The following is a 20,255-nucleotide window of genomic DNA, read 5'->3' on the forward strand; positions in this document are numbered from 1 at the left end:
TAGCCTAGGGAGCGAGGCACTCTTGGCAAGAGTGGATGCTTGCCTGGAGTCATGCGGCGATCTCGATCGAGAACGCCCAGAGGACACCGAATCGGACCGTTCTGTTTGTGCCTCTTTCCGAGAACTCTACGTAGTCGAGTCTCGGTTGGACTTCGTGTGTTTAGTGTGTGTGGTGTGTGAAGCGCTTGTGTCGCCGGGGGGTCTTCCCCATAGCCGCCCTGCCGGACGACCTTCCGAGGTCCGGGACTTGCGCTCGGCTGTCTTTCGACGCCGTAATGCCCTCGCCGTCCGAAAGTACGGCGTCGCTGAAGGCGCCCTCCGCTGCCATGGCCGCCTGCCTGGCGTGGTGGGCCCAACGCTTTGTCGAATGGTCCTTAAGTGTCTTAGGTTTAAACCTACTACACGCTCTGCAGTTCGCTTCGGGGTGGTCCCTCGGCAAGCAGAGATTGCACGTGGCGTGCCTGTCGACACAAGGGTATTTGCGATTGCACTTGGGGCAGAATTGAAAAGGGGTACCCTCCATACGCACTTTGAGGCAGCGGGCTGTTAAGTGTAGGAAATGTATAAGCTGTACCTATATACCAAGAGTGTAGAGTATGTCCAACCCCCCCACTCTCCCTACTTGTAGGGCCGAGGCCAGAGGCCTTCCAAGGCCCGGGCCGAGGCCAGAGGCCTTCCGAGGCCCAAATCCGTCGTGCAGCAGCCGACGGTCGATTTCTTCTCCAGCCGGCGTCGAGTGTCGAAGTTCGACGTTGGGATGGGGAAGGATGTAAATAATTTAATATTTTTAGCAAAAGTATGGCTAAGGCCAGGGGACTCCGCAAAATGCTTCCGACCAGTATGGCGGAAAAAAACAATCTGAGGATCCTAGACGCGTGAGGGATCTTGGGTACAGTGGACGTCACACTAGGGATAGTATTACTGGCATGCCCTGTGTCGACGGCCATTTTCGAGTTTCGAAAAACAAACTGTAATACTCTGCAGCTTCCATTAGATGTCGGCCTATCCACAGCATGTGATCTAAGCAGATTCCACAAGCCTCAGAAATATATATATATATAGTCAATTGTGCAAAGGTCAATTCGGACCATTGAAATTCGGTCTATTTGGGCATTCGAACAATTGTGTTTGAACAATTTGGGTAATACCATTTGGTTAACATGGGCCTATTCACACTGATATCAACGATACATATTGTGATCCATTCTTGTATGCAATGTATATCACATTACAATGATATTGTAACCATTTTTTGTAGTGTACTTAGGAACAATGCTATGGGATGCCACTTCCAGTTTTGTCAAGGGGTGAAAGGCTGTGTTCCATCGCTTCCTGTGAGGTCACTTCAGGGTGGGATAAAATTACATCACTTTCTGTGATGTCATCAGAGGTCAAGGATCATGTGATGACGCATTCATTTACCCCTGGCATTTTGGTGAAATGACATCCCCAACTTGGTGGCCTCCATGACCATCAATCTGTATTCAGAGCATCCAGAGGCATGGAAAATGTTAACGCCAGTGAAGAACTGCTCTCATCTCTGGACTCCAACTCCCCAGCTGTTCTTATCCTTCTCAAGCTCTCCTCTGCATTTGACAAAGTTAACCATTCCATCCTCATACCAAGGCTCCACGATACACTTGGTATCTCGGAACGAGCACTGGATTGGCAGTCCTCCTTCCTCATTAACCACTCTTCTCAAGTCATCCTGGGCCCCTTCTCTCCTACTTCCATCGCCACCTGTGGTGTCCCCAAGGGCTCTATACTCTCCCCCTGGCTCTTTAACATCTACCTTGCTCTACTTGCACAACTCATCTGCTCTTTCACCTCCAACTAGTAGTGGTACGGAGACCTACCTCAATGAACCGTAAATATCTAGTTTTTAGTATTGCCATTTTGCTGGGACTTTAAGTTTTGGGAAATTGTATTTTTGTTGAACTACTGTAGTTTTAAAAAGAAGTGCACAATATCTACGTAGATGCTCGTGTGTGCCAACAAATAGCCAGTAAACACAAGAACATTGAGGCAATTCACTCTTCCAATGAAAGAAGAAAGAGGAGCCCAGGGTCCCCAACTATTGGCCTACCTGCCGTCTTCTGCACAGCCAATGCACCACTTGCTTCCTTGGCCTTGTTTAGAAAAATCGAGTAGCCTCAGAATTGTGGGTCAGAAACACAGAACAAAATGGGTGGGCATAGGTGAAAAATGGTAGATAGCCCTCTTTCGCTGCAGAGCATGGACACCACATATTCCTTTGTTAAAAGTCAGCTCTCAAACAGTTGCCTGACCCAGACTCGGCAGGGCACTCTTTCTCACCTCCGTCCAGGCACGCTGCAACTTTCTGCCAGCATGGAGCAGAAGGTCACCAACTAGGAGCACAGGGGATGCTACGGTGCTGCATACTTGTACTTCCCAATCAACCCCAAACTTGCACAGAGGAACTGCTAGTAGCAGCGAGACCACGTAAGGGGAAGTCAATTCTCTTTAACAGATGTGCCCCTTCTGTCTGGAGGGCCATTTCCACCTGCACAGTAAATGTTAGCTTTGACAACGCTTACTACGTGGTGTGTGATACTAGTTAGTACATGTCAATCGAGTGCTCCAAATGTTTGAGTTAAAGGAAGTGAGGCATTGTTTTAAAAAGTGGGGACGTCAGGATTAAAAAACTGGTACTTTTTACTGATTCAATGGTCAGCAACTTAGACCCTACAACCCATATTCTCTAATTAAGCAGAATAAAAAGAGTAAAAATTAAATCACGCTAAACTGAATAGCTTACTTTTAATCTCTCTGGACCATCAAATGCAATTTGCTTTGCTTCCTTAATGCTCTCACAGACCAGTGCGTTAGCACAGACAAAATGAATAACTTTCTTCAGTTGAGGAATTGCGGATTGTACAACGTCAACCATCATTTTGGTTCCCTTTACATCTCGCAGCTTTTCATTGACTGGCTTTATCTGAAAGGGAAAAAAATAATCAATCTCAATACAAACAAACTGTATAAGGCATATGGATCAACAAACATACTTTTTATGTTGCATTGTTCACAAGAGCATACTTTTGACATTGCTAAAAGGCCTCTCAGAGATACATTAGCTCCTAAATCAAACAATCATGAAGTTTTTTTAGTTTTTTAAATCATCTAGACGCAATGGCAGGGTCAGGGGCTTCACCCTGTCAGGGGGAACCGGAATCCCTCCAGAGCTGGAGTAGGCGACCTTCCAGGGTGTATGCCAGAGCCGATCCTGCCACAAAAGTGGGTGAGGATGTTTGGGGGAGCCCCTGAAACCAGAGTGGGCTTTGCTTGGGTGCGTTTGGTCAAATGCCAACACATCCACATATTTTACAGCATTTGTTTTAACCATTTGCATTAATAAATGTGGTGGAATAAATGCAGTAAAACAGAATTAGAGGAGCTGAAAATTGTCCAACAGATGTCTTTGCTTGCTACTGTTAACACTCAATAACAATACTTTCCAGTCTCTTTTCTGAGCAGAGTTATCTTTTATTCTATACAGAACAGCAAGATAAAGAATCCAACAAAGCAGTAAACAAATACAACGAGAAGATGGTGAAAGACGCCAGCCAAGAAGCTCCAGTGTACTTTACAGCTGACCTGTGCAAACTAAAGAGTGCCGAGGTAGAGAGAATGTGAAATGACAGTCGAACACCCAACTGCCAGGACCGCTAGGACTGCACAAACACTACCAGACGAAAAAAATGTGCTGAATCAAAGAGTTTTTTTTTAAAACTGTAACATGATAGCCCAGCACCAGAGAAAAGCCTAGGACTACATTGGTAGGAACAGTGAGGTGAATTAAGGAGCCAAGGGAGAGAAAGCAGAGCAGCAGGATTCCACCTGTATAAAAGATATGTGTCCACAAGATAGAGTGAAAGGTATGGTGGCGGAACGAGACTCCAAACGGAAGTAGGACAGGGGAGCAAAATAATGAGAAGTCTGTGATGTTGTTGGATACAAGTTCAGGTAAGGTATTCAATGAGAGCGCTAGTGGTACCAAGTCTGAAAGGCTGAAGTTGTGGTTGTGAGAGTATGTGATTGAGTGGATGGTAGGAGGGTTGTGCGATTGAGGGCAGTGAAACTGGAGGGGAGAGAAAGGGATTGGATGGCGCAATATAGTGAAAGTGAGGGTCAAAGTAGGGTAAGGAGACAGGTGCACAGGTGAGAGGTTGAGACAGTAGTAGGACGCGCCGGAATGGAGAAGAGAGCAGTGTGAGGAAACTAGATGAACAGAGGAGTTATAACAAATATAGAGGTAGATGGATATTGTGAAAGTTCAAAAAATCATCTATAAAGTTTGAAAAACTACATCCATTTTTATTAATAGGACATAGTATAAAACACAATGTAAAAAACATCAATTAGTACATATAGATTATATATAAAAACGATTATAAAAAAAAAGGCTGTGGCCAGAAAAATCCTGTATAGGATACTCGTAACAGTAGATTTCATTCGTTGAGAGATTAGAGAATAATTTCGAATTCCTATTCAGGCTATTATAAATACACCTTTCTTATTTAACCCTTATATGAGATTATACAAGGTTTATCTCAACATGTTTCTGTTCAGGAACTTTAAATGATGAACATTCTTCAGGAGAATTTGTTGCAGTCAATGTTCTATTCAGGGGTAGGATTAGTTCCCCCCCTTGTATGCCTAGAGTGGGGCTGAGTCTTTGAACTGTCAATATAAAAACAGCATAAGCCATCATTGCTGAATTACTATCTCAGTCAATAAGGACCTTAAACCTAAAACTCAGGATGCAATTACCTGGTTAGGCCTGTGGGGCAGTTTCCAGAACTTTAGGAATTAATTATATTTAGTCCGATCCTCCAGACAAATCCGTATGGGAGCACAAATTAATGTGCTTAAACCGCTTTTTCGCCCTATGTTTCTCTTTTGTCTTATATCTTAACATTTTAAATTTGTCTTCATTAGTATACATTTACCCACCTGTAGTAAGTGAAGTTGGCTATTAGCCAGGTTTTTATAGTAGTGGTATCCCTATATATCCTGTACACCTTTGATAGGCCTGTAATTTGATTTCTAAAACGTAGTTCATAGGGGGTGTTCTTATATGCCCCTGTGATCCGTGAAAGGAGTAGATTCAAGTGTTTGTTACCATTATAAGCTTTTTTAAAGAACTTAGTCACTATATCAATATACTTTGAAATTTCTGTGGCTAGTTTAATCAATCTGCAATCAGCTGTATTCCGAGCAGTATAGCACCTGTATTCTCTCATATCTAACTCTTTGAGTTATATGCATGAAGTTCATGATATTAACTATGACACTTCAGTTTCTAAAAGCATCCGTGGGCTGTGGGTAGATTGCTGCGTCGCAAGATACTTATATGTATGCCTATTCTTTATTGTAGTAACTCTCTATATATAGAGTGTAAAATCTATTTTAAACGGGGTGATCACAAAAATACCCACATTCTTCTCATTTGAAGATAGAATTAGCCGGACATATATAGGGAGCCCCTATATGTATTCAGTGTTTCCAAATGCATATTTTAGAATGTTATATTTTAATAAACACTTGATAAAATGTACATGATTGATCAATTAGAATCTCAGAGTATGTCCCTTAGATCTATTTTAAACAGGTTGTTAGCAAAAATATCTGCGTTCTACTTATTTATGATTGTTAAAGCCATACATATATAGGGATCTCTAATGTATGTACAATGTTACCAATTGCAATATATCCAATTGTACCTTTTAAGATGTTCCATTTTATTAAAAACAAAAGGATTTTTAGGAGAACTTCTATTACTCTGTCATAAAAGGCTGTCCTCCGAATGAAATAACATTAACTTTATTCAGTTTCATTTGAGGGCAGGTTTTTTAGTTTAAAAAGACCCCCACTCATCCCTGGTGAATTTGTCTTCTGGGAGGTGGGAATACTTAATGTAGTTGGGACCTACAGTCCTCACGTCTACTTCTTTTTCATTTTGATTTTTCTTTTTTCTTGATGTTGATAATCTGACACAGGTTCTCTGTGTGTATAATACACAGTGATGATCCTAGATCAATCCTTAGCTTCTTTAGGGTAGATCACACTATACTCTGGCATATTGCATTAGGATGTGCCAGTGCAGTGTTATGGTAAGCCAACCGGTTTCAGTGGTAAAAGACCACTTTCATCTGGGCTGTAACAGCTTAGCCAGTTGTATTGCCGTTGGAATGTAGAGGCTGAATGTAGCCTCTTTTCATCCAATTGGAGCAAACTGTATGAATACAGAGCGGGAAGGGGAAGGAGGGAAGAAGAGAAGGCACATTCGTGAGAGATGTTATGGCTATACATAGTGTATTTATTGCCTGATGTGGTATGCGTCTTACCCTCCACTCTCGGTGTCTTCTCTGCCTAGGAAGGTCCTTGATGATTCACGTGTAAACTTCAGTTCTACTGCAGATATCACTGTTAATCCAATTTCTCCATAGGATACCTAAGTATAGACCATTAAATAGATTGGGGTCATTTACTACATCGTGGTATCCATTTTTTATGACATGGCTTTAATTACCTCTTCGATTACTTAAGGCAAAGTTCATAATGAATGAAAAAAGTACCAACATATCGCTAGTTGTGTATGTTAATAAGGTACAGATTGGCCAGATCCGGTGAGTGGCAAACACAGGGGTGTAATACCATAATACAAGTCTGTACACAGGATACCACCTTTGTGGGAAACTGGATTGGGGTTTAGATTTTGATTTTTGAACAGAGTACACATGTATGCTGTTGACCTTAAGGTCTTTATCTTTTAGATGTGGGTCATACAGGCGAAATTTCGAGATATGTTGGTACTTTTTTTGTTCATTATGAACTTTGCCTTAAGTAATCGAAGAGGTAATTAAAGCCATGTCATAAAAAATGGATACCACGATGTAGTAAATGACCCCAATCCATTTAATGGTCTATACGTAGGTATCCTATGCAGAAATTGGATTAACAATGATATCTGCAGTAGAACTGAAGTCTACACGTGAATCATCAAGGACCTTCCCTAGGCAGAGAAGACACCGAGAGTGGAGGGTAAGACGCCTACGACATCAGGCAATAAATAGACACTATGTATAGCCATAACATCTCTCACGAATGTGCCTTCTCTTCTTCCCTCCTTCCCCTTCCTGCTCTGTATTCATACAGTTTGGTCCAATTGGATGAAAAGAAGCTACATTCGCATCTACATTCCAATGGCAATACAACTGGCTAAGGTGTTACAGCCCTGATGAAAGTGGTCTTTTACCACTGAAACCGGTCGGCTTACCATAACACTGCACTGGCACATCCTAATGCAATATGCCAGAGTATAGTGTGATCTACCCTAAAGAAGCTAAGGATTGATCTAGGATCATCACTGTGTATTATACACCCAGAAACACAAAGAACCTGTGTCAGATTATCAACATCAAGAAAAAAGAAAAATCAAAATGAAAAAGAAGACGACGTAAGGACTGTAGGTCCCAAATCATTAAGTATTCCCACCTCCCAGAAGACAAATTCAGCAGGGATGTGTGTGGGTCCATTTAAACTAAAAAAAACCTGCCCTCAAATGAAACTGAATCAAGTTAATGCTATTTCATTCTGAGGACAGCCTTTTATGACAGAATAATAGAAGTTTTCCTAAAAATCTTTTTGTTTTTCCGAAACCATTTTGAATTAAACTGCCCAAATCCTATTGTGAAGACATCATTAAAAGGGAAGATTTGGGTCTCGACCACCCTTACGTTTCAGTACGTGGATACCATTTTATTAAAACACATAGTAAATTGTGCATGGTTAAACAACTAGAAAATAAATGTGTATAAGATGTCCCTTGATCCTTCATATTGACTATTGGTGTTGTACTTACATGTACCTAGTGTATTCCCCTAGTATTGTCACATAACTCCTGAGTGTACGACCTCTATTTAGGGTAATTGTGAGGTATAGAGCGAGAGTTGTATTCACTTCTAATTCTTGATTTTATGCCATTCTATTACTTCATTTAACCCTTTGGTGTCACTGTGTCTTATATATCGACTCTTGTTCTTTTCGGAGCAGTTTATTGTCTCTTATGCTTTGATTATCTCCTTTCACCACTTGCAACACCGTCCAGTTGAATTCTTCATATCCATGGTTCTTTGCCATAAAGTGTTTGACCATGGGGGCTTGTTGTATTTTGTTTTTCAGCAACTCCTGTGTTCTATGATACATGTTTTTATTTTTCTATTTGTTTTTTTAATGTATTGTAAACCACAGGGGCATTTTTTTCATGTATATCTTGCTACTTTGTGTTGGTACCTCCTATTTCTTTAGTTTTGAGGCAAGAGAGGGGAAACCGAAGGAAGACAGACAACGATCCTACTAGGCCAGGTGACATTGAGATCGCGCAAGAGAAGCGGGAGCGGGGATACAAGGGGGGGTGGGGGAGGGGAGTGCAGTACATAGGATAAAAGTACAATAAATAAGACAAATAAGAGTGCGGCCAGTTGGTGGCAAGTGCAAAGGTAAGTGCAGGCATTGGGTGTCAAGTGCTGGTAGAGGCTGTAGTGATACAGAAACAGTCCCAGAGTGCGAGGGTTGCCAGGGGGGCAGTGCAGGTGTGCAACTGACGTGGCAGGGACCTGGGCCCAAGATCAGAGGGTAGCCAAGTAACCAGTGCAATTTCATATTCAGCCAGGAGATAAGCAGGGGAGAGGAGGAGAGAAAGTAGAAGCAAAGAGGAAGGTCTTGAGGTGCTTCGGGAACAAGAGATGGTTTTCATAAAGATTCAAAGAGGCAGGGAGGCTGTTCCAGAGGTAGGCCCAAGCAGAATAAAGATATACCATCAACTCGCTGCTTGGAGAAGCGACTGACCCTGAGGGAGTTGGAGGCAGATGAGTGAAGACCTCAAGAAGGAAGTTATTTAGGAAGAGAGGGTTGAAGGTATTGAGGTCCCAGGCCCCAGAAGGCCTTGTGGACAATGCAGAGGGTTTTGAACTTAATTCTCACTGCCACTGGGAGCCAGTGCAGAGATTTTAGTCCTGGAGACATACGATCCCTGGGCTTGAGGCAAAGAACAAGTCACGCAGTCCTGTTTTGGATGAGCTGCAGAGAGTAGAGGCAGGCAGATATAGAAAGACAATCTGAATTAATAATTTTAAGGGTTCCATGCCCCATAGTGCGGCGATGCTTTCAATAGGAGGTTTTTTTAGTTTTCAGTTTACTACTGCTCACACAATTACCTGTGGATGTACTTTTATTGTATGCAAACATAGGTAATGCGAGATTTGATGTCGATGATGCAAAGTTTTTCTAGTGTTTTTGTATGATATTCTTTTTAGACCTTTCGATCTTTCATGATCGGTGAACTACTGGTGAAACCATACCACAAAGCGACAGATCATTGGAAAAACAAATAAAAAATAAAAACATGCATCATAGAACACCGGAGTTGCCTGAAAAACAAAATACAAGCCCCCATGGTCAAACATTTTATGGCAAAGAACCATGGATATGAATAATTCAACTGTATGGTGTTACAAGTGGGGAAAGGAGAAAATCAAAGCATAAGAGATAATACATTGCTTAGAAAAGAAAAAGTTTATATATAAGACACAAAGTGACATCAAAGGGTTAAATGAAGTAACAGAATGGCACAAAATAAAGAGGTAGAAGCGAATACACATAAAAATGATTGATCTATAGACTTACCCTCGCTCTAGACCTCAAAATTATGAGTTATATCTCACAATACTAGGGAAATACACTAGGCACACGTAAGTAGAACACAGATAATCGAATACAGATTAAACACATTTATTTTCTAGTTTAACCATGCACAATTTGCTATGTGTTTTCATAAAATAGAACATCTTAAAAGATACAATTGGAAATATTGCAGTTGGTAACACTGTACATACATTAGAGATCCCTATATATGTATGGCTATAACAATCTTTAATAAGTAGAAAGCAGGTATTTTGCTTAAGACCCGTTTAATAAATCATGTCAATTTTATCAAGTGTTTATTAAATTATAACATTCTAAAATATGCAATTGGAAACACTGAATACATATAGATGCTCCCTATGTACGTATGGCTAAGACTATCTTTGATGAGAAGAATGCAGGTATTTTTGTGAACAACCTGTTTAAAATAGATCTTACTCTATGTAGAGTATTACGTCAATAAAAAATGGACCACCAGATGCTTTGGTGGAGAAACGACGTACCCAATAATGTATGTATTTACATATGAACAGAACGATTAAAACACAATTCCAAGATGGTGTTGGAACTTTAGAACAAATGAAGATAGGGAATGACATCGAAATAGAAGAGGTTTGAAACTTCAGTCATAAAGACACTCTAATATGATAGTGTGTCCCTATACACCACTAATTTAAGTTACTCACTGTAATGACTAACTTACTCCCCTTAGTCCCCTTTCCTCCTTATAGCATGGGCGTCCCTCGCTAGGGACGGAAGACAGAACCTTTTTCACCAGAAGAAAATCATCTTCCCCTTTAAATTTAGGTGTGTGGGGGCATGGCCCTGTGAGCATGCGCTCCCCTGACTCCGCCCACCAGCGCACTCCTGCATCGACGCATCGACAATATTTAACATTGCCTTATGTCACCAGTATTATTAGAGGGGAGGATGGTGGGACATATGGAGGAAAGTGGACTATGGATTAAGCGTACATTAGTCACTACGGTGAGTAACTATTAATTACTCTTACATCCTGTGCCCTTTCCTCCATACAGCATGGGCGATTACAATTGAATGTAGCCCCAGGGTGGAGAGAAGACCCTCCTTAACAAGTTCCTTAGAACCGCCTGTCCGATTTAGACCCGGCGTCCAAACAGTAGTGCTTACAGAAAGCCTGAACGGGTGGCCCAGATGGCAGCCCTACTGATGACCTGCACTGGAATGTGACAGCTGTGGCTTTGGCACTGACAGCGTGGGAGTGCATGTTAGCTGGAAGTGGTTTGTGCTGCCCCTCTTAAGCCTCCTTGATGGCTGAAGCAATCCACCTTGCTAGAGGCCTTGGATGCCCGATAACCGGGCCTTGACCCCTGTTAAGACGGATTTTTGAACTCTGACCTGGTGGGCAGAGGTTCAGAACGCCAGCCTAGTTTCTTGGAACAGGGTAACCCTTCTGGACAAGCCAGACCAATCATGTAGCATTGGCGGCGGTCAAGACTAGGTCTCGGGAGGGGTGAAGGTAACTGAAACACCTCAATGAGCACACAAAAATACAAGTACATTTATTTCAAGGCCTTCGAGTTTCAACACAAGTTATTAACAGTAACACTTTGAAACCAACACAATCCTATTAAAATACATATATACAAGATCAAGGGGGCAGAAAGGGTTAATGCACAAAATGGGTCCAGAACCTAGAAAAGGCAAGGAAGCAGGTAGTGCAAAGAGTCTTTAGGCAGTTCTGCAACAAACACAATCCTAACTGAAATGCAGTCGAGTCCCTAAGAAGAGGGGAGCCTATTACTCAAATGTACTTGCAATGCTGGCGCACGGTGTAATGCAAATGGGTAAAACAGGGTCTCTTGAAGGGTCTGTAGCAGCTCAGGAAGGTGGGTGAGGTGATGCAGAATATGTTCCCACTATTCATGGAGGGTCTCCCCGACAAGGCAGAGCAGGCACCAAGACTTGGGAATAGTTCACTAGTTCGCACTAGCAGTGGAAGGAGAGGGGCCCTCAGGTGCCACTTGTGCATAAAAATGGATGGATGTGCTAGGGGCCATCAGTTAGGGTTGCAATTACTCACTGACCCCCAGCGCACTCCGGACCAAACTTCGGCAGTCGAGTCCACTTTGGTTGCAGGCTCAAATGCGTCACTATCGCGGCTCTGCGGCTTTCAGTGACAAAGATACAGTGTTAATTCCCAAATGGGACAGTGGCGATTTCTCCGCTCCTGGTGGATGGATCAGGCCAGTTCCGCTGTAGCAGGCTTCAGGTCAGAGGAGCACAGCTGCCATGAGTTTGCAAAGTACATCACCACAGCTTGGCGACACAGTAACCGCGTGTACTCCGGTTCAGGCGCTCACTCTTTACTCCAGACCTGGGAACACCAAGTGTTCCAAATTTGGTGTGAGTGACGTGAACACACAGCTTGCAAGGTACCCAGTTTCAATGGCCTTCTTGAAATAGCGGCTGTTTCAGAGCAAAGGTCCTATGTAAGCTGGTCAGCCCACTGTTTGGCCCAGAGACACTTCAGAGAATGCTTACTTGCAGGGTTTGATGAAGGTGCCGAGAATAGATAGTCCCACTATTCCAATGAGTCGAAGCGTCTTCGCAGACCTTCTAGGACAACCAGATTCAGAGCGGTCCAGTGGGACAACAGCAGGCTCAGGGTGCCAAACCTTCCAGCGGGTCACCAGCAGTTCAAAAACGCTGCTTCTTAGTTTCAGGATGCTTGGATCCTATCCTTCGTTCAGTGAGAACTCCAGAGATCAACGTCATATGGGTGTTTGGAGCCTTCTCTTATCGAAAATCGCCTTTGCGCCAAAACGAAGAGGATCCAATGGGAGATCTGCTCACATACAGGCATGCCATACATGGACCAATCATGGACCACGGTGGTCCCAGGCATTCAAAGCACACCAGACGCTCTGGCACCCAGGATGTGCACCCAGACAGTCCAGCCCACATCCTGGAAGCACACACAAAAGGCAAGCAGAAGCATGCGAAAACTTGGCGTTTCGCAGGAGAATGCAAGCCCAAATGAGGGCTAACCCGAGTCGACCTGGGGAAGGTGAAGGGACAAGATGGCCAAAGGACAGGACAGAAAACCTTGTATCATGGCCATTTTGGAGCAAGGCGACCTATTTGTGCCAAACACGGTAAACGCGGTTTACCTGGCAGGAAAGGGTTAAAAATACATGAAAAAATAAGCTGCCACCAGCCCTGTCCAAGGCACATCTGCACTTCTCCTAAAAAAATCCTCGGAGTATCTAGGGCCTTTAAAAATTACAGTCTCAAGTGCACTGTACTGAAAGGTACATTGTGCACTTGCAACATGTTGCAGAAAAGTTGCAACATAGACAAAGACTAAGGGAAACAAAGTCTCCCAGTACTGACCGTCTTTAAGGGCATGTCTGTTTTCCCATAACAAAGTGAGCGGAAAGCCCAGGGGAGTGTAGCAGAAGGCTGTGCTCCTCTGGCAAAGTCCGACTATGCTGTTTAACATCAGCAAAAAGTTGGGGGGTACACAACTGGAGGGAAAATTACACAAGAAAGTGAAATATTGCCTAACAATCCCCCCGAAGGTGACGAACGGAGCGTCCGACTTGCAGAAGCCCTTAGTCCTGTCCAGATAGAATTTCAGAGCACGTCTGACATCCAGACAGTGCAAGTGCAAGACCCTCTGAGCATCGTACTTGGGGTCGCGAAAAAACGTAGGTAGGACTATCTTCTCATTCAGATGGAACGCGAAGGCTACCTTGGGTAGGAATGTGGGGTGTGTTCTCAGGACCACCTTATCCTTGTGAAACATAATATAGGGTTCAAAAGCCACCAAAACCTGGATCTCGCTGACTCTGCGAGCAGAGGTGAGACCAACCATCAGAACTGTTTTAAAAGATGACCAGCCTGATGTCCGCGGACGCCATTGGCTCAAATGATTTGTGCGCCAAGGCGCCCAACACTGCATTGATATCCCACACAGAGTGTGGGTTCTTGATTGGAGGGAAGAGTTTGGCGAGGCCCGTCAAATGTCGCTTGACCACCAGGTTGGAAGAGGAGAAAACCCCCTCTGAATTTCTGTAGGCCCCAGCGGCCACCAAATAGTTGCAGCATGTATACACCTGCACGCCTGAGTGGGCAAGGTGTGCCGAGAAGGAGAGTACGTCATCCAACGTGCACATAAGGGGGGTCGATCTCCTTAGAGTCGGCGCAGTGACAGAACCTAGACCATTTACTCTTGTACTTGCTCCTAGCTCCCTGAATGATTTCTAGGTTAGCCTATGATAGGCCCAGGTATTTCAGCGTGACCTGCTCAGGAACCAGGCTGCAAGGGCTAACTTCTGTGGGGCAGGGTGTATGACCCTGTCCCCCTGTTCCGCCAGAGATGAGCTGGGCCGAGCGGAAGGTGAATTGGAGGCCTGTCCGAGCGGATCAGCAGCTCCAAAAACCACGGTCTTGCAGGCCACCACAGAACCATCAGAATGATGCTGAGGTGACCGATTTCTTTATCTTACAGAGAACTGTGTGGATCAGGGGTGTAGGAGGGAAGGCATACGCTGTCATGCTGCTCCCCTTAATCTGAAAGGCGTCGCCCAGGGACGTGGGGCTCTGCCCCTGCCAGAACACAAACTGCTGGCACTTCTTGTTGTCCCAGCAGGCAAAGAAATCCAACTGAGGATGCCCTCATCTGCTGAAGATCTCCAGCAGCCCCTGATCATTCAATTGCCACTTGTAATTGTCCCCTCCCAGACTGCTGAGTCTGTACGTTTCCACGTTGGACTCCCCAGGGAAGGTGGATTGCCCTTAGGTAGATGTTCTCCAGGACCCAGTCGCACATGCTGGTTGCACAGTGTGGGGGACCTGGTACCACCCTGCTTTTTGACATTGTACATGCAGGTGGAGTTGTCCGTCTGGATGAGGACGACCTTCCCCTACTGAGCGGAAGGGAAGCTTTGAGAGCTAGCCAGATGGCTTTCAGCGCCAGCCAGTTGATATGGGACTCCTGCAGGGTCTAGACTCTGGATACTGTGGTTGTCCAAAGTAGCCCCCCCCAGCCTTCCAGGGAGGAATCCATAGTAATGGTGACTTGCGGGCCGGCTGCCAGAAAAGGTTGCCCGTCTGCAGGTTGCAGTACCTGGACCACCATGTGAGGTCCGGGCGTAGAGATGGCGGAATGCTGACCAGCTCTGCTTGGGAGCCCCGCTCCTGATTCCACAAGGCTTCGAAGTGCAGCTGCAATCTCCTCATCTTGAGTCTCGTGTAGGGTCTGGCCAGTAGGACCGCTGCCATGATGCCTAATAAATGCTGGTACCACCAGGCCGAGGTCACTTCTCGGGTTAGGAAGTGAGTAGTAACCCTCTTGATGGCCATGACCTTGTCCTCCCAGGGGAAAACTCTCTCGGAGCTTGTGTCCCATATGAGGCCCAGAAAGGTCAGGCTCTGCATAGGCTGCAGCCGAGACTTCTTGAGGTTGACTGAAAACCCCAGCTCGTGGAGTTTGATCGTAAGGGTGGAGGAAGTGTGATGAACCGCCTCCAGGGATCTCGTCCTGACGAGCCAGTCGTCCAGGTACGGGTAGACATGGTGGCCGTGGGCCCTGAGGAGGGCTGCCACAGCATTCATGAGCCTGGTAAATACCTTGGGGGCTGAATTGAGGCCGAAGGGTAGCACCTTGTATTGAAGTGGCAGCCCCTGAATCGTAGGAAGGAGCGATGCGGCTGCCAAATCGGGATGTGTAGATAAGCATCCTTCAGATCCAGGGAGCACATCCAGTCTCCATTGGACAATGTCTCCTCAATCACGGCTGGATTTAACCATCTTGAATTTTTGAAGAGGGACGGAGAGGTTGAGGGTGGAAAGGTCCAACAACTCTCAGGCCAGCCTGGTGGTTCTTTTGAATGGTGAAAATCCTGGAACAGAAGCCCAATCCTTGATGGGACTTCTTCCAAGACCTGGCTCTCGACGAGCGACAGAACTTCCGCCAGCAGAGTTGCTGTCCCAATCTGTGGAGTGGAGGAGGGAGGAGAGGAAGTTATCGGGAGGCGGTACCCCGTGAATACTACCGAGAGGATCCACGGGTCCGCAAACTTCTGACACTAAAACTATGCGTGAAGGGAAAGCCTGCCACACCGGAGACAGGTGGACCCGAAGGGACGCGTCATGCCTCCTTTGCCTCGGAGGTTGTTGCAGAGGAGAGGGGACTGAAAAAAGCCCTTGCTCCCCCCCTTTTGTTATTTGCGCTGGTGTTGATTCAGTGAACGGTCAGGCTGTCTGGACCTCCTTTCTGGAAGCCGAGGAACCCTCCGAAAGTCCGCCCATTGTCAGAGCGTTGATGTGACTGGGTTTATGCCTTAGGCGTGGCCGTCGTAATGATAAAGACTTCACAGTTTGCAAACTGTTTTTCTTTTAATCCAACTCGCCGGTGGTGGAGTGAAAGGTCTCCCCCCTCGAACGGAAGCTCCTATATGCGTTCCTGGACGTATGGGTTAAACTTGGTAGCCCAAAGCCAGGCAGTCCTTCTCATGTCCGTGGCGATGCACATGGCCTGGACAGAGCTGTCAACGTGGGCCACAGTGGACTCCATGATGTTTTGCGCTACCATTTTAGCCTCTGCCAGCCATGCCTTGAAACGTAACTGGCTCTGCACAGCAAGTTCTGGAAGGAAGTCTGCTATTTCCCACCAAAGCCTATGGTTAATGGCTGCCAGCATGGCATCCGCGTTGGATTGACGAAGATGCAGCAAAGCTTTAGAATAAAGCTTCTTACCATACGCCTACAAGATATTTTCCTCCTTGTCTAGCAGCGCAGAGGACACGGTGGCCGATGGCGACTGAGGCTTTGAGTAGAGTGATGCTGCAACGATCATCGTAGAGTGCGGTTGAAGGTGTTGCGACAGCAAGAGTGGATCCCCATCCATTTGCCTATACTTGGCGTCCAGGCACCAATTGACAGGCTGGGATGAATGGGGATTGAGCCACCCCTTTTTGGCCAAGGCGACAACTTCCTTCTGCATCGGGATCCCCGTTCCAGCGGCAGGGCCTAGAGTGAGGACCTCTGCCAATACCCCCGCCTCTGGTTGTTGGACTTTGGGTTGAGGAAGGCCAAAGTACTTTGCCAGACCTGCAAGTCGTTCGTGGAAGGCCTTGGCTGACGAGGGTGTTTCGGGGTCTTCTTCCTCTTCCGTGTCCACAAGGGCATCCGGCTGTTCCGGAGCAAATAGAGGAGTGCCGGGCACTGAGGTGTGAAGACCAGAGCCGGAGGCTGGTATGGAACCGCATAAACTGTGGGAGGAAAGGAAGCTGGAATCAAAGGAGCCGGCGTGGACAGAGGGGGCCTGCGGCGTTGGAGCCATAGGAGGAATGACTATAGAGGCAGGCGGAGGGGCCAGAGGGAGCAAGTCCCCGATTACATCCCTGAGGATGGCCCCCATCTAAGGAGATCTCATGAGCATGAGGAACTTTTCAAAGAACCTGTCCTCGGAGGCCCATGGGGTGGTAGGCAATATTGATGGGGTAGTGTGATGCTGCAAATGCATCCGAGGGATAGGGCCTCCGTATCCTCCTAATTTACTGCTTTTTTTATCATGTTTTCTTTTCTGTTGCGCTTTCCACGCAGGAGTTCATATGAGACTCCTGGCGGTGCAGCTCACTTTTGGTTTGGAGTACAGACCCATGGGATACCCTTATGGCACCCATGGGTGGGGGTACAAACCTGTGCCCCTAGTATATGTTTCTGGGCACCTGTGTGTGGGCCACAGAATAGGGTATGGGCTGGTGGCAGCTCCAGGCTGAATTTGACAGGTGCTCCGAGTATCCTCCATTTTGGGATACCCCAGCCCTGTCGTTGGAATCAGTAGATTCCTGATGGAAACAAGATGACTCCCGCGGCCTCTTGCCTTCCATTGCCTGTTACCTTGGTTTTCCCGAAGTCCCGGGAAGCCCCGACTCTGTCCCTTCTCCCAGACTGGCTGTTGAGTGGAAGTTCCATATATAGTAGTGTGGGGAAGTGCCGACCAGACTGGCTGGAGCCTTCCCAACAACCGTATGTTGTGGGTACGCCTGTGGGTGGGACCTGGGTGAATGTGGTGTGTGACAAATACGCATTCTGTGTTGTGGATGTCTTGTATCTGGTGTTTGACACAATGACTGAGACAGCCCTGTCCGAAACTGGTATGAATGCAGTGTGTAGTGTTGAATGGTGTGGTACTTGTCCGAATCCACATTCTGTGTTGCGAGTTTCTGGATGGAGAGGAATGGCCTGAATGCACTGTGCACCTGATTGGCTGCCTCACTGCCTGAATGCCCTTCTGAGTGATTGGTTGCCTGAGTGAGAACCAGATATGATATACGATATGATACGATAAGGCATTTGTAACGCACCTATACACAAGTGTTTCAAGGCGCGACGAAGCAGGGAGGGGGGAACAAGGGGAAGACAGACAACGATCCTACTAGGCCAGGTGTCATTCAGATCGCGCAAGTGCAGGGGTAGGGGGAAGGGAAAAAGTGCTTGGGGAAGGGGAGGGGGGAAGTGCAGTACAAGTAAGTAGAATAAAATAAATAGGGCCAGCTGGTGGCAAGTGCAAGGTAAGTGCAGACAAGTGCTGGGAAGGGGGGGGCTGTGGGGATACAGAGACAGTCCCGCAGTGCAGGGGTTGCCAGGGAGGCAGTGCAAGTGGAGAGTGGCTGGGCCCAGGACCGAGGTCGGTGAGAGAGGCCCAGTTGCAGATTCAGTGCAGTTTCAGTGAAGTATTTAGCAGGGGAGAGGGAGAGAGAAAGCAGAAGCAAGGGAGGAAGGTTTTGAGGTGCTTCCGGAACCGGAGATGGTTCTCCTCAAGTTTCAGGGAGGCAGGAAGGCTGTTCCAGAGGGAAGCCCCTGCTGCGGAGAGAGATCTACCCCCAGCTCGTTGCTTCGAGAAGCGACTGACCCTGAGGGAGTTGGAGGCGGATGAGCGAAGGGCTCGGGAAGGAAGATATTTAGGAAGAGAGAGTTGAAGGTATTTAGGCCCCAGAAGGCCTTGTGGACAATGAACCAGCAGAATGAATGGGAGCTCAACAGTATATCTGAGGGCCTCTCACTGACAGAAATCGTTCAGAAGCTGGAGTTGAAACCGACATTGAAACTGAAGCTTAACCGTGAAGCCCTGCTGGAAGAGAAGAATTGCAGTTGCTCTATTTCGTCAATCTGAAAGCTGCTGTGTCTTCAAGAACTGATCCAGAGAGGACCTTGTTAGGCGCCCTCTTCCCGAGCTACAGGGGACCATCGTGCACTGCCAACCTTTGCTGGTGCGCCCTGGAAGTCAGCCTACGAAAGACTGTCAGCCGGAGATGGGGACCGCCGACGAGAAACTAAGAAGCACCGGACAGCCATTCACCGTCGTCAACGAGGGTTTGCAGGTTTGCTATAACCCCTGGAGGCCCGTCGAAGTTAGTTGCCCAGAAGCAGCGACTGCTTGACACTGTGCCATCAACTACTGGACCCGCAACGCTTCTTTGCCCAAGACATTTGATTCTCGGAGACCGGGAGAACGTAGAGACGCCAGACGACTCGACGCCCTTGCTGGGCCAAAGTTCTTCACAAACTCTTTGCGGTCCTGAACTATCGACATCGAGGTGCCACGCACGCCTCGTCGTTGCAGGATGTCTTCGACTAGTCGTCGACGGGCACCGCCAAGACAGAAGCTGCTGCCTCGATACCATCAAACTTTTTGTCGAGGATCATCGACTCCAAGTTCACTTTCTTCAAGGCCCGTTGACGATCCGTGGCTCCTGCTTTAAAGGGAGTCACTCAAGAAGGATCCATAGAGACCTCCTGGAGGAACTCTGCTATTCCAGGTACATTGGGGTGGTAGAAACACTTTAGAAGGAAATAAGACTAATTGAACAATATATGGACTGGGCTTGTAGTATATCTTTATTTACAGGTTGCCCAGGTTGGGGGGCGGGGAGGGGGGATCTCCACACAGACAAATGTTTAGGTAACGGGCCAGTATGCTGCCAATTTTTCTAACCCACTGCTTTCCTCCTATGTCTATTGGTGGTTACCTTTATTAATTGATTTGTGTGACATTTGACCAGAGCACAGTTGATGCACTTTAATGAAATCTGAGAATAGTGGTACCACTTAGAACTGTATATATTTGCCATTGTAGATTAACTGAGCACAAAGTGAGATATTGTGATTGTGTATATAACCTTGAACCTTAATTATATAAAGACTCTGTTTTCACTAATACCGTGTGCGGACATTCCTTTGTGGGTGCTTGGGGACTACACTGTACTTAAGAACCAGCCCACATCACCTCCTGAGAAGCTAGGCCTTGATTGCTTGTACATTGCTACTAACAATAGAGAATCGTGGCTGGGGTCCTCTGAGCCTCTCCTCTACCATATAGAGAGCAGGAGTACAGGCACCCCCCTCCAGTCTTTACAATGGTGGCAGAAATGGGATGCTTATGGCTTTAAGAATCAGTGTATAACCGTGCCACTTACAAAATATATGCACTTTGTTAAATTGAGGTTTAGTTGTGTGCTAGATAACTGCATTAC

The 20,255-nt window shown here is 46.3% G+C and overlaps 1 protein-coding gene across 1 annotated transcript in view; it reads right to left on the reverse strand.

Annotated features, from left to right (window-relative positions):
• SMC1B (structural maintenance of chromosomes 1B) overlaps nt 1-20,255 on the reverse strand; it is a 2,377,846-nt gene that overhangs the window by 1,323,185 nt on the left and 1,034,406 nt on the right. The window contains exon 11 of the mRNA XM_069627687.1: nt 2,780-2,959. Coding sequence (XP_069483788.1) covers nt 2,780-2,959 — 180 coding nt within the window. The remainder of the gene's footprint in view (nt 1-2,779; nt 2,960-20,255) is intronic.

This window comes from Ambystoma mexicanum, chromosome 12 (genome assembly GCF_040938575.1).
Source record: "Ambystoma mexicanum isolate Mex_15411 chromosome 12, UKY_AmexF1_1, whole genome shotgun sequence".
NCBI lineage: Eukaryota > Metazoa > Chordata > Amphibia > Caudata > Ambystomatidae > Ambystoma > Ambystoma mexicanum.